The sequence below is a fragment of the Octopus bimaculoides genome, chromosome 6, assembly GCF_001194135.2.
Source record: "Octopus bimaculoides isolate UCB-OBI-ISO-001 chromosome 6, ASM119413v2, whole genome shotgun sequence".
In the NCBI taxonomy this organism is placed as follows: Eukaryota; Metazoa; Mollusca; class Cephalopoda; order Octopoda; family Octopodidae; genus Octopus; species Octopus bimaculoides.
In genome coordinates, this window is record NC_068986.1 from 117,066,911 (window position 1) to 117,080,279 (window position 13,369).

The 13,369-nt window shown below is 37.1% G+C and overlaps 1 protein-coding gene across 1 annotated transcript; it reads right to left on the bottom strand.

Annotated features, from left to right (window-relative positions):
* Window positions 1-327: 327 nt before the first annotated feature.
* LOC106872215 (3-mercaptopyruvate sulfurtransferase) lies at window positions 328-12,847 on the bottom strand. The gene is made up of 7 exons (XM_014919124.2): window positions 12,663-12,847; window positions 10,379-10,574; window positions 8,047-8,142; window positions 7,439-7,580; window positions 5,811-5,897; window positions 2,332-2,456; window positions 328-848 (listed from the first exon to the last, which is right to left on the bottom strand). The coding sequence occupies exons 1-7, from the start codon at window positions 12,809-12,811 to the stop codon at window positions 798-800; spliced, it is 846 nt and encodes a 281-aa protein (XP_014774610.1). The 5' UTR covers window positions 12,812-12,847; the 3' UTR covers window positions 328-797.
* Window positions 12,848-13,369: the final 522 nt, after the last annotated feature.

The window sequence follows — 13,369 nt, forward strand, 5'->3', positions numbered from 1 at the left end:
AAATAGTTTTTCTTTAATTTTCTTTTTATATAATATATTTTCAAAGATCTTCTCCATCCTTCCTTCCACACTTCTTTTGTTTTAATGTTATTTACAAGTGGTTGATTTTCACCATAAACTAATTTTAGAATAACTGATTGTCATCAGGAATGTAATGTTAGTTCTGTCTCACTGACAACATAATGAGAAAATTATTGCTTATTGTTTTAAGGCATTGTTATCAAGACCTGACAATTGTTGACATGTTACAGAATGTGAAATATCTTAAGGCCTACATTTTGTGACTAAATAAAAAAAAAATGCTTGAAAAAATTGAAAAACAAAAACTTTCTCCTTTGAGATTTAATTTCTTATTAATATCAAATGAATTTTTTTTTCATTTTGTCTTTTATTTTATTTTATATTCAGCAACACACTACAGTCGTTTGGTTATAAAAAAAATCTTTATAACGATAACCAATATTCGAATTTGTAAAAATTATAGCAAACATAAGAAAAATGGATATGAAAATAATTTAAACAGTATAAAATAAATTCTTAATCTTGGTCTTAAAACCAGATCAATATGACGGATTATATCAAAGCTGGTGATCATTTCTACAGGTGTGGCAGTAATTTGCTCTTGTGAAGCTGATTTTTTTACTTCAACGAAAGTTACTGACCTCTTTTTCTTGGGTGAAAACAAATCACAAAAGCAAATTTAAATAAAAAGTTTCTAAAATATCTTTGTATAATTTCGGATCACACTTTAAATTACTTTCAAAAAGATTCTGCACTATAACTTGGAATTTCCAAGATTAAATGATTTGTTTGGAATCAGCTCTCTGAGACCATTCATGCCAAGAACCCTGAAATTAGGAACAAAAAATTGGTTTGAGGGTTAATTCAGAATTGTACAGACATCTTTTATGTAAATACAGGTCAACAGGAAAGTTAAATTACTTTATAGGAAATAGAGAAAAATATCAGTTGAGTGATGAGATATTGGGATGAAGCAATTTGTTTTAATGTAATTTAAGAATCCCTATTGTTTGCTGTCTACTTCATGCTTACATGGGTCAGACAGAATTTGTTGAAGCAGATATTTTTCTATGTCTGGATGCTCTTCCTGTTGCCAACCCTCTCTTGTTTCCAAGTACGGTAATATTTCCATTTCATAGATTGGAAATGAATGCCATTTGTTTATAATAACCATACAATATTTAGACAAAGGTCCCCTGCAAAAACACTCAAACATATGTGCAAGGGGTTTCTTTCAGGTAATTTAGTGCCAACACCCTTTGGCCTCATTTCCTGGTAAGAATTTATCTGAATTGTCTTTGCCAGAAAGGTAGGCAATGAGGTGTTTGGTTGGTTTCTTAAAAGGTGTGTTGCAAATTGTTAGATCAACTGCATCACAAAACTCCAAGGCCTTATACCTGCCTAATTTCTGAAGCTGTAACTATAGACTCCATGTGCATCATGAAAGCCATCCATGTGTTTAACACCATGTCCATAGAAGCCATTAGCTACAAGATCATAGTCACTGACTGTTGAGGTAGTCTGCAGAAGACTCTCATAAAAGTGACCCTTCTGGTGTTCCATCAGTGAGGTATACGTCAAGATAAATGTTGCTACTGTGCTACCTCTAATTAGACTTAATTATCCTGTTACACACTCCTACAACTTCCATTGCCTTATCTATCCATCTCTCAGCAAACAGGATACCTCTGTCATCACTATTGCTCACCCAAGAGAGTTTGAACTGCTATCTTCTACCCTGAGGAATTTGGGGAGAATAAAAAATGGTTTCTATTTTACTCCCCCCACTCAATCTCAACTCTCTGCGCCACTTTCTTGTACCTTGAAAGTAAAACCTTATGCCTCATCTCTGCGTGTTTTTGCTCCTCTTTCCTGCTTTAGCCTCTCAATATCTGAACCCCCCTCCCCCACATTAAAGGATCTTGTCTTGTGAGTTACTTAGTGACCTCACAAGTGGCAGTGTCACAAAAAAAAAAAGGGCATCCAGCCATAGAAACCATGTCAAAGCAGATGCTGAAGACCAACAGAGCTGTCAGTTTAGTTGGATCCTGTTGAACTGCCCAACCCATTGTTAGTAATGGAATACGGATGTTGAATGATGATGGAGCAGGCAAAAATGTTGGTAGTTAGCAACAGTTAAGAGTTGAAGTATTTCCTGGCCTGTTGAGAAGGAGGACACATTATAAGAGGATATAAATACTTGACGAAATACTAAGTAACTTTATACAACCGATTCATTTGTGCTGCTGAGTCAAAAGAAATTAATAAAATTCATTTGTAAAAAGACAGAAGTACAATTGAAGAACTTACCAAATAGACGGTGATTTCTTCTTTACCAAGCATTTCTGCAGCAGCAGCAACGCCACAAGCAGTTACTCCCGTTTGACACGTACAAATTAAAGGTTTCCCAAGAGAAACTCCAGAAGCTGTAAACACTGAATTGGAAAAAAAAGAAAAAGAAATAGTTTAGAACAGAAAGAACAACAGTGTTTTCACAAAAACCTATTTGATAACATAAAAGAATTCTAAAAATAAAAATGAATATATATTCCACATACAAATATGTCAAATTCTCAAACTTTTACAGAGAGAGATGTTGGTCCTGCTACATGGGGAAAACAAGAACGGTGAGGTTACAACATAGCCAAAGTCATTAATCATTATCATCATCATCATCATCATTTAGCACCTTCCTTTCATGCTGAAATGGATCGGACAGTTTGACAGGATTCAGCAAGCTGGAGAACTGCATCAAACTCCAGTGTTGGTTTTGGTATAGTTTTTATGCCTGGATTCCCAACACCGACTACTTTACAAAATGTGACACCAGCATTAATGAGGTTACCAAATAGCTTGCAAGACAAAGAAAAAGCCTTAACAGATTGGAGGTGTGGTATTGAGGGAAGGAACGTGTCTTACTATAGAGGAGGCATGTGGATACCCTGCAAAGAATTAGTGGGTGTAACTGGCAAGAAGACAAAAATGGTGGTGACCAAGTGTCACCACCATCATTAGTAATTTGTGTGAAAGGTTATTTCTTCCTTGAGGTCATTCAACTTTACAAATAATCGTCTATTTAGATCTACATTACCCAATGTCTATTTCAGGGACAGTATATCTAGGACTGCATTATCTAAAGTGCCCTTTAGATACGTAATTAATTATCTTTCAGACTCAGTATGTTTAGGATGACATTAATTGTTGCGTTGTTTAAACAGGGTGTATCTCAGACTCCATTACCAATAGACTTCTAACAAGCTTGTCTGTAGTTCCCTGTGATTATGTCAATAACTGAGACAAGGGATTTTCTCAGCAAATATCAAAATACCAATCCCTGAAATTCTTATTTGAAAACAATGTTTTGCAAGTTTTCTAGCCAATGTTTACAGTGTTTGTAATATACATTGCCAAAATATATGTACACACACACACACACACACACACAATGGAAAAGTTAGGTTTCACACAAGTAAATTTATATATAAAAAAAAATAAAAAAAGAGAAAATGCTTTGAGAACTTTATCCTGGGTAGACACAAAAAAAGTATTAACATTTTTATCAAAATAAGCTACCAGTTTCAATTGCTTAAAAAGAATTTATTCATGCTGAAATAAAAAGAAGAGATACTAAAATAAATTGAATTAATCTTTCCTGATATCAGTTCTAGTATTTCACATTTTTTTCTTAAATATTTACATGGTACTGGTGTTTTATTTTTTTCTGAGTGATGCTGGGTTATGATGGTATTAGCACCAGGATGTCCTTTTAAAAGTAATAACAGCAGGAGTGGGTGTTTGTAGCAGCAGCAGTAATGTTAGTGGCTGTAGTGGTCATTGTTTTATCAGCTTCACTAGAAGCTGCAGTAACTGTGGCAAGTTCAATAAAAGTTGCAGTAAAATTAGCAATAGTTTTCTCTCTTTCTCTACCAAAGATATTCTGCTATGGTTGGTATTTGGTTACGAAGGTTGTTTCTTTGTTGAAGCACTGTTGTTGTGCAATCACTAAATTGATAGGGGAAAATTGTAAAATTTGGTCATTTCTTACTTGCACGTATGTATGTTCACTGAGTCCTGTTTGTATTCCCACATTTAATCTGGTTTGTCCTGGGCAATTATATGCTCAGGATTTGAAGAAAATTACATTGGACAAATCAGTAAATCCTTAAGACAACATATAGACAGTGAATGCAAATACATATGTGCGAATAAGAAACAACCAAACTTTATGATTTTCATCTTAATATCAATTTAGTGATTACACAACAACAATGCATCAACAAAAGAACAACCCTTATAACCAAATACCAATCTCATCAAAATACCTGTAGTAAAGAAAGGGAGACAACTATAAGGTGGGCCAGAATTTATGACTCACTTATTAGTTTTTTAATATGCTTATTTTATTATTGTATTCTTTAATTCATTTCAGTCATTTGACTGCAGCCATGCAGGAGCACTGCTTTTAGTCGAACAAATCAACCCCAGGACTTATTGTTTGTAAGCCTAGTGCTTTTTCTATCGGTTTCTTTTGCCAAACTGCTAAGTTACGGGGGCGTAAACACACCAACATAAGTTATCAAGCAATGTTGGGGGAACAAAGACACACACATATATATACAACGGGCTTCTTTCAGTTTCTATCTACCAAATCCTCTCACAAGGCTTTGGTTGGCCCAAGGCTATAGTAGAAGACACTTGCCCACTTATCTAAATTTATTATTTTATTTCTTAATATGCATATTAATAAATATTAATATATTTATTTCTTTATTGCCCACAGTGGACTAAACAGAGGGGACAAACAAGGACAGACAAAGGGATTAAGTCGATTACATTGACCCCAGTGCATAACTAGTACTTATTTAATTGACCCCGAAAGGATGAATTTTAACTCAGACTGTAATAGCAGAAGAAATACCACTAGGCATTTCGCCTGGTATGCTAACGATTCTACCAGCTCACTGCCTTATGAATATTAATATATCAAATGTAACTAACTGTTTGGCACCTTGGGCAAGTGTCTTCTACTATAGACTCTGGGTGACCAAAGCCTTGAGTGGATTTGGTAGAGGGAAACTGAAAGAAGCCCATCATATATATGTATTTGTCCCCACCACCACTGCTTGACAACCCAAGCTGGTGTGTTTATGTCCCTGTAACTTAGTGGTTCAGCAAAAAGGGTCAATAAAGTACTAGGCTTACAAAGAATAAATTTTGGGGTTGATTTGACAAAAGGTGGTACTCCAGTATGGCCACAGTCAAATGACTGAAACAAGTAAATTAATATAAGAATTCTCAAATCATTTTTTACTTTTAGTTTTATTAATATATACACAAACAAACAAACACACACTGCATAGTTTCTGTTTACCAGATTTTACACTTAAAGTATTAAACAAGTCAGAATTAAGGTAAAAATTATTTTCTCCGGTTGCTATGCAGCAAGATGGAACTTGGAACCACAAGTTTGTGAAGTAAGTTCCTTAACAAGACAACCATGCCTGGAGATTGTTTAAAAGTTGGTACTTAACTCTAGTCCCATGGTGTCAAGTGGATCAGAGACAAATATATCCTTAAAATGATTATTAGAGTACCATAAAAGAACATTTTTAGATGAAATGATAAAAAGTTCATCCACGCTCTGTGGATTGATACAGATTTCAAGAAAATTCTGTTTCCATATATTGGTTTTATTGTTGTTGTTTTACTTGAATGGGACAAAAAGAAGAAATAATTCAATAAAACTATCTGAAAACGTTAATACATTCTCATAAGAATATGTAACTTACAGTCTTTTAGTTCAGCCTTTGACTTCATGGTACCATCTGGTTTAAATAGTGTTGAATATGGTAAATTCTTGGAATGAGGAATATGACCTAACAAATAAAACAAATATAAATTAATAGTAAAATGGGAAAAAATATTCCATTTGTAATTTACAGTAAATCATAATTATCACCATTATTATTAATTAATTTTTGGCTTCCATACTGGCGCTGGTTGGATGATTTGACAGGATCTGACAAACTGAAAGACAGCAGCATATGCCTATGTCTACCAAAGCTTGGTCTTTATGCCAACCACTTTACAGAGTGTAGTGGGTGGTTTTTGCATGGTACTAACACTAGTGAAGATTGGTTCATAACTTGCAAGGCTAAGGGACTAAACTGGCCCCTGTAACCAAGGGATAATAGAATAGATAAGACAGAGAGAGAATGAGGGAGGGAGAGAGAGAGAGAGAGTGTGTGCGGATAATGATTTTAGGTGGAAGTTAAAGGAGAGAAAGTAAGGTGAGAGAAACAGACTTGTGGTCGTGATAATGTGGTGGAGGAGAGAACAACAGGGGATTAGAATATACACTGATTGGAGGGGAGGGAATATGGCAAGAAATAAGGGAATGGGGAGGACTTAGTGTCAGGGGTTATTGAGAAAAGGGAGAGAGAGAGATTACTTATTTTTCTGTCCACCAAGAACCACTTGTTAACCTTTTAACCATTTCAATCTTATTTTGATCTTGATTTTGATTTTTAGATGTCAAAAACAGCTGATGCCAAATGGGTTTTTACACTGAATTGATGGAACCAAAAATGGCAGCACAAAATCTATTGTAACCAAATGTCTATCACTCAATGCTGGTGTTTAGCACCAGGTTAACCTTAATGAAGCAGATTATTATAATCTACCCAGGACAGGTATGCATTTGCAGAACATTGGTGAAACCACAACAGGTCTTCTTGATCAACTGTGCCTTCATTCCGACTTTAGTGTTTTCTTGACAGAAATATTGGGGTGGTTTTCCATTGCCTTCCCTCAACCGGGTGGCTGTTGGATCATATGGAGCTCATCCGCCCTTCAACAGGTCTTATTTTTAGTCCTGTCAGGTGTCCAGACACCCTCCTGACAGGAGTTATTCAAGTGGGGGAGCCAGTTTAGTGGCTGACCACTTGACCATGGAACAGGTAGCACTTGTTTACACGGTACTAGTAACAAGTCTCATCAGCCTGTGATGAGATCCCTGACCAGACTCTACCTAAGACAAAAAAAATGTCCTTTGAAGAACTTTTTACTTTCCTGATAACAGAAGAGCAATTTTGGATAAACTACCAAGAACTCTTTTATCCAAGAACTCTTTTATTATTAAGAAAGTAAAGAGATCTTCAAGGGAAATTTGACCATTGTTTTCTTCTTCATCTACTTATGTAGATGCTTGTTTGTTGACATGATAATGGTGATGATGATGGGGGTGGGAGTGATGGTGTGGAAGAGGAAGAGGATGTTAAATCTTTAAGAATCTTTGGATTATCAATGATGCCATGCAGATATTGTACTGTTTAGGTGTGAGAATGCCATGAAACATCCTAACAGTTATGTTAGCAATCCTAAAAAAAAAAAAAAAACCAATGTTCTAACGACATACCAAGTTTATCTTGAGGATTTCCATGGAAAGCTTGAGAAGGACGACAGTCGACAACTTTTTCAGTTTGGGTTTCCAGATTTTTTGCTATTTCTTCAAAGGACCGAAAACGTTTTGGCTCAAGGTTAATTTCAAAGTTGCATTTCTAGAAAATTCAAGAATACAAAGAGGATGAGAAATTTATTTGTAAATCTCAGAAAAGAAGTGCCAATCATTAAATGAAACAAGAACATTCTTTTTTTCTTTTATTCTTTTACTTGTTTCAGTCATTTGACTGTGGCCATGCTGGAGAACCGCCATTGCTTGACAAACGATGCTGGTGTGTTTATGTCCCTGTAACTTAGTGGTTCGGCAAAAGAGACCGATAAAATAAGTACTAGGCTTACAAGGAATAAGCTCTGGGGTTGACTTGCTTGATTAAAGGTGGTGCTCCAGCATGGCCGCAGTCAAATGACTGAAACAAGAGTTCTCTTTCAATAAACATGGTGTTAGAGGAATCCTTATGTTAATAACACCTTCTATAAACACTGGGGTTTGTGGATTGAGTTCCCAAAGAATAAGATTTATTTAGAAAATTCCAGAAAACAATGCAGAAAATATTAAATTTTTACCTCGTATGTTGTCGGTTTTGCTGTCACTTCATAGTTATCAGCAATCCACTTGGACATTCCTCCATCTAACATTGATACATCAGAGTGGCCAAGGTACTGAAAAAGTCAAAGAATGATTATTGGTGACTAAGCACAAAGTAAATAGTTTAGAGTTGTGGCTTTCATGCCTTTTACAACATTGTTAACCCTTTCGTTACTGTATTTAGTTTGAGATGCTCTGTGTTTCTTTCAGTTGATTTTAAATATAACAAAGAACTTAGTAAAATAACTTAGTTATCATTAAGCTAGTGTTAGGAACATAAATTGGGACTAAGATTTTAATTCAAAACTTATGAAAGCAAAACATTTGTACTACAGAGCCAGAGGCAGTTTCAGCCGGATTGGTATCGAAAGGGTTAAGAATTGTTTGTCTATTATATATTTTAACCCTTTTGTTACCATATTTCTGTTGAGATGCTCTGTGTTTCTTTCAATTAATTTTAAATATAACAAAGAATTTAGTAAAATAACTTAGTTATCATTAAGCTAGTCTTAGGAGCATAAGTTGTGATGAAGATTTGGTGGAAGATTTTAATTCAAAACTTATGAAAACAAGACATTTGTACTACAGAGCCAGAGCTGGTTTCATCTGGGTTGGTAACGAAAGGGTTAATGGTATAATAGAAATGGGATGGCTTTAACTGGCAAGGAAGGAAACAATTACTGATTGGACATTTATTTCTGGTTTTTTTTTGAAGGTTGGTGTTTATGTAATATTGTGTGTGTGTGTGTGTGTGTGTGTGTGTGTGTGTGTGTGTGTGTGTGTGTACATGCACACACATATGTAAAATCATTAACCTCACACACACACATGTAATTGTGCATATACCTCAATTTTTAATTGAATCGTTGTCCCTGTTGAGTCAAGCGAAATCGAATTGTGGCCAATGACCCAGCAAGTAAAGTGAGATCACAGCCGAGGCTGATACCAGTGTTGCATAACCAGAGCAATTTAAAAGTACCCCTTAAATCGTTGGGCGATATGCTGTGCTTGAGAAGATCTACTGAGTCAAGTAAAATCAAAATGGAAATCTTTGTTGTGGCCAATGCCACTTCCACCTGACTGGTAGCACGCAATAAGCACCATTCAAGCGTGGGTCAATGCCAGTGCCGCCTGACTGGTTCCCCATGCTTGTGGCATGTAAAAAGCACCGTCTGAACATGGTTGATGCCAGTGCCCCTGACTGGCCCCTGTGCTGGTGGCACGTAAAAAGCATTCACTATATTCTCGGAGTGGTTGGCATAAAGAAGGGCATCCAGCTGTAGAAACCTTGCCAGATCAGATTGGAGCCTGGTGCAGCCATTTGGTTCACCAGTCCTCAGTCAAATCGTCCAGCCCATGCCAGCATGGAAAGCGGACGTTAAACGATGATGATGATGATGATGATGATACAGTGTAACTAGATAAAGATTCAGCTGATATTTCTAGCATGTCAAACATTATTTGCTGAAACTCTTGAATCCCACACTGTAGGCCAGTCCTGATTAAACAGAGTTATGAGTAAAAACCATTCCAGCCATGACCATGCAGGCTTTTGAAGAATATTTCAGACAATAACAAAATTATCTAATGTGTCCTCCCTTGCTTTGAATAGAAGAATGGGATTTGGGAGAGATTTAAGTGCTATTTCTAGCGGCCGCATGGGTTGGCTCTTAGGTGAAACTTGATCAAGTAGAGCTATGAGCAAAAACATTCCAGTTGTGACCATCCTGTTTGTTTAGGGGTTTGTAAGACCACATCATTTAAGGTGCCTTTCCTTTATTATGAAAATAGGGTACAATCTGAGAAAAATTTGGTTGCTATTTCTAGTTTGTAGAAGTGTCCTTAGTTATGATCTCTGTATCGATGTAACATAAGAAGATAAGAAGAAATAATCAGAAAGTTTGTAATAGGCGCAGGGGTGGTTGTGTGATAAGTAGCTTGCTTACCAACCACATGGTTCTGGGTTCAGTCCCACTACATGGAACCTTGGGCCAGTGTCTTCTACTATAGCCTCAGGCCGATCAAAGCCTTGTGAGTGGATTTGGTAGATGGAAACTGAAAGAAGCCTGTCATATATGTGTGTGTTTGTGTGTCTGTGTCCCCCCATCATCACTTGACAACTGATGCTGGTGTGTTTACGTCCCCATAACTTAGTGGTTCAGCAAAAATGACCGATGGGATAAGTACGAGGCTCACAAAGAATAAGTCTTGGGGTCGATTTGTTCGACTAAAGGCGGTGCTCCAGCATGGCCACAGTCAAATGACTGAAATAAATAAAAGAATAAAGGAAAGAAACAAAGGAATGCCTACCTTAAACATCCACCAGGCTCGGAATGCTGAGCTGTTGTTTTGCTGATCATAAACAATAATATAATTCTTATTGGAAATTCCCAAATTTCCAATGTATTCACTTAAACAATTTGTATCTGGTAAGTCGTACGGCAGATGTTTAGTTGGGGTACTGCACTGGTTCAGATCAAAGTAGATGGATCCAGGAATATGTTGCCTGGGGCAAAGAAATTATAATATCACTGTTTGTTACAATGTGTGTTTGGGTGTTATGCTTTTAACAGCCTTAACTATGGGAAGAAACTGAAGATGTAATTGAAATTTTTTAACAATGGAACAAGTCTGAGTGTTATGTGTCTAATAATCTTAATGAAACAAAATTGAAGACGTGATCAAATTATTCGACATAAAACAAGTTTGCTTGTTGTGCTTTAAACAAACTGAACTATGGAATGAAAGTAAAGACAATCAAAATATTTAATGCAATGAAACAATGTTATGAAGATTTATAAATTCATGCTTCATAAATGAAATAAAATTAACAAAACATGAAATTTCCATAGGAATTTCTTCTGATTCATTATGTTCTGAGTTCAAATTCCACAAGGCTGACTTTGTCTTTCATTCTTTCAGGGTCAATAAATAAAGTAAAGTGAAGCCCTGGTTTGAAGTAATCGACTAAAACCTTCCCCTTAAATTTCAGGCTTTGTGCCTATAGTAGAAAGGATTATTATTATAATAAATTAATTATAGGTGTAGGAGTGGCTGTGTGGTAAGTAGCTTGCTTACCAACCACATGGTTCCGGGTTCAGTCCCACTGCGTGGCATCTTGGGCATGTGTCTTCTACTATAGCCTCGGGCCGACCAAAGCCTTGTGAGTGGATTTGGTAGATGGAAACTGAAAGAAGCCCGTCGTATATATGTATATATGTGTGTGTGTGTGTGTGTGTGTGTGTGTGTGTGTGTCTGTCTGTCCCCCTAGCATTGCTTGACAACCAATGCTGCTGTGTTTATGTCCCCGTCACTTAGTGGTTCAGCAAAGGAAAACGATAGAATAAGTACTAGGCTTCCAAAGAATAAGTCCCGTTGTCGATATGCTCGACTAAAGGCGGTGCTCCAGCATGGCCGCAGTCAAATGACTGAAACAAGTAAAAGAGTAATTACTTAAACTCCTAAAAAATATTTTATTTAAGCAACCTGCCAAAGAGACATGTAATTTTTTAGAAGCCCATGAAGTAGACTATGTGGTTTCTTGATGTATTATAAATAGCAGTCAAATCTGCCTGACATCACAATGCCTTGCTGTCCATTGGTTATGATGATGAGGGTTCCAATAGATAGGATCAACGGAACAGCCTGCTCATGAAATTAACATGCAAGTGGCTGAGTACTCCACAGACACATGTGCCCATAATGTAGTTCTCAGTATGACACACCAAACATGACAAGCCTGGCCTTTTGAAATCCAGTCACAACTCATTTTCACCAGATGAGTGGAATGGAGTAATGAGAAATAAATTGTCTTGCTTAAGGATACAAAGGTGGGGTTTGGTAATTGAACTCACGACTGAAAACCCTAGCCACTGAAAACCCTAATCACTGAATACAATAGCTACTAAGGTGGTGAACTGATACAATCGTTAGCATGTTGGCCAAAAGGATTCGATGCATTTCCTCCGTCTTTACATTCTGAGTTCAAATTCCACCGAGGCTGACAAATGCCTTTCATCCTTTCGGAGTTGATAAAATAAGTACCAGTTACACACTGGGGTCGATGTGATAGATATCACAGTGCAATGTCTTAAAGAAAAAGGAAAGTGACAATGGAAAAAGAAATATTTGATATACAATAAACGATGGGATGTCTTTGAGCATCTGTCTTGTCAAAGATAACTGATATGGCAGTTAGCAACATCATCCTCATCATCGTTTAACGTCCGCTTTCCATGCTAGCATGGGTTGGACGATTTGACTGAGGACTGGCGAACCAGATGGCTACACCAGGCTCCAATCTGATTTGGCTTGGTTTCTACAACTGGATGCCCTTCCTAACACCAACCACTCCAAGAGTGTAGTGGGTGCTTTTACGTGCCACCGGCACGAGGGCCAGTCAGGCGGGTACTGGCGACAACCACGCTTGACATGGTGTATTTTACGTGTCACCTGCACAGGAACCAGTCCATCGGCACTGGCAACGATCTCGCTCGAATGTCTTTTCATGTGCCACTGGCACAAGTGCCAGGGAGGCGACGTTGGTAACGATCACGCTGAAATGAATAAATAAAACAAGGACACCTCAACTTACTTCTTGTAGAACTTGTCGTAGCCAACACCAGGCTTTTGCAGACGAGCCCAAGAAACATCTAAAACACGAAGTTTGTCTGCAGACGACGATGACAAACAATCCTTCAGCCAGTTAGTGGACACGAGGGTTCCAATTTTAGTAATCCGCATGCTTTCCGATAAAAACTGCAAAGAAGAAAGATAAGAAGTGCTTTATTGAAAAAATAACAAAAATAAAATATAAATATAAATAGAATCATCATCATATTCTAACATCCACTTTTCCATGCTTGCATGGGTTGGATAGAATTTGTTGAGGTAGATTTTCTATGACTGGATACTCTACCTGTTGCCAACCCTCATCTTTTTCCTTGTGAGGTAATATTTCTACATGACCAGAGATGTTTCCTTGGAGGAAGTGCATGTGAGAGAGGGAGTGGGAGTGAGAGAGAGAGTGTGTGTGTGAGAGGGAGTGTGTGAGAGAGGGAGTGCATGTGAGAGAGGGAGTGTGAGTGAAAGAGGGAGTGTGTGCGAGAGAGAGAGAGTGTGAGAGAGAGAGTGTGAGAGAGAGAGATGCAATGGTTGAAGAGAATTGAAAGATGGGAGAAAGAGGGAAGGTGATCAACAGATAGCCAAGAGTCGAGGGAACAAACATAGGCTTGATAGGATACACATACAAGCATATACATACATACATACATTATATATATATATATATATATATATATA

Coding starts and splice junctions, on each gene's coding strand:
- LOC106872215 (XM_014919124.2), bottom strand. CDS start 12,811: ATGCGGATTACTAAAATTGGAACCCTCGTGTCCACTAACTGGCTGAAG. Junction 5,898..7,438: donor AAATCCTCAAGATAAACTTG/GTATGTCGTTAG, acceptor TTTATTTGTTAG/GTCATATTCCTCATTCCAAG. Junction 849..2,331: donor AAGAAATCACCGTCTATTTG/GTAAGTTCTTCA, acceptor TCCTAATTTCAG/GGTTCTTGGCATGAATGGTC.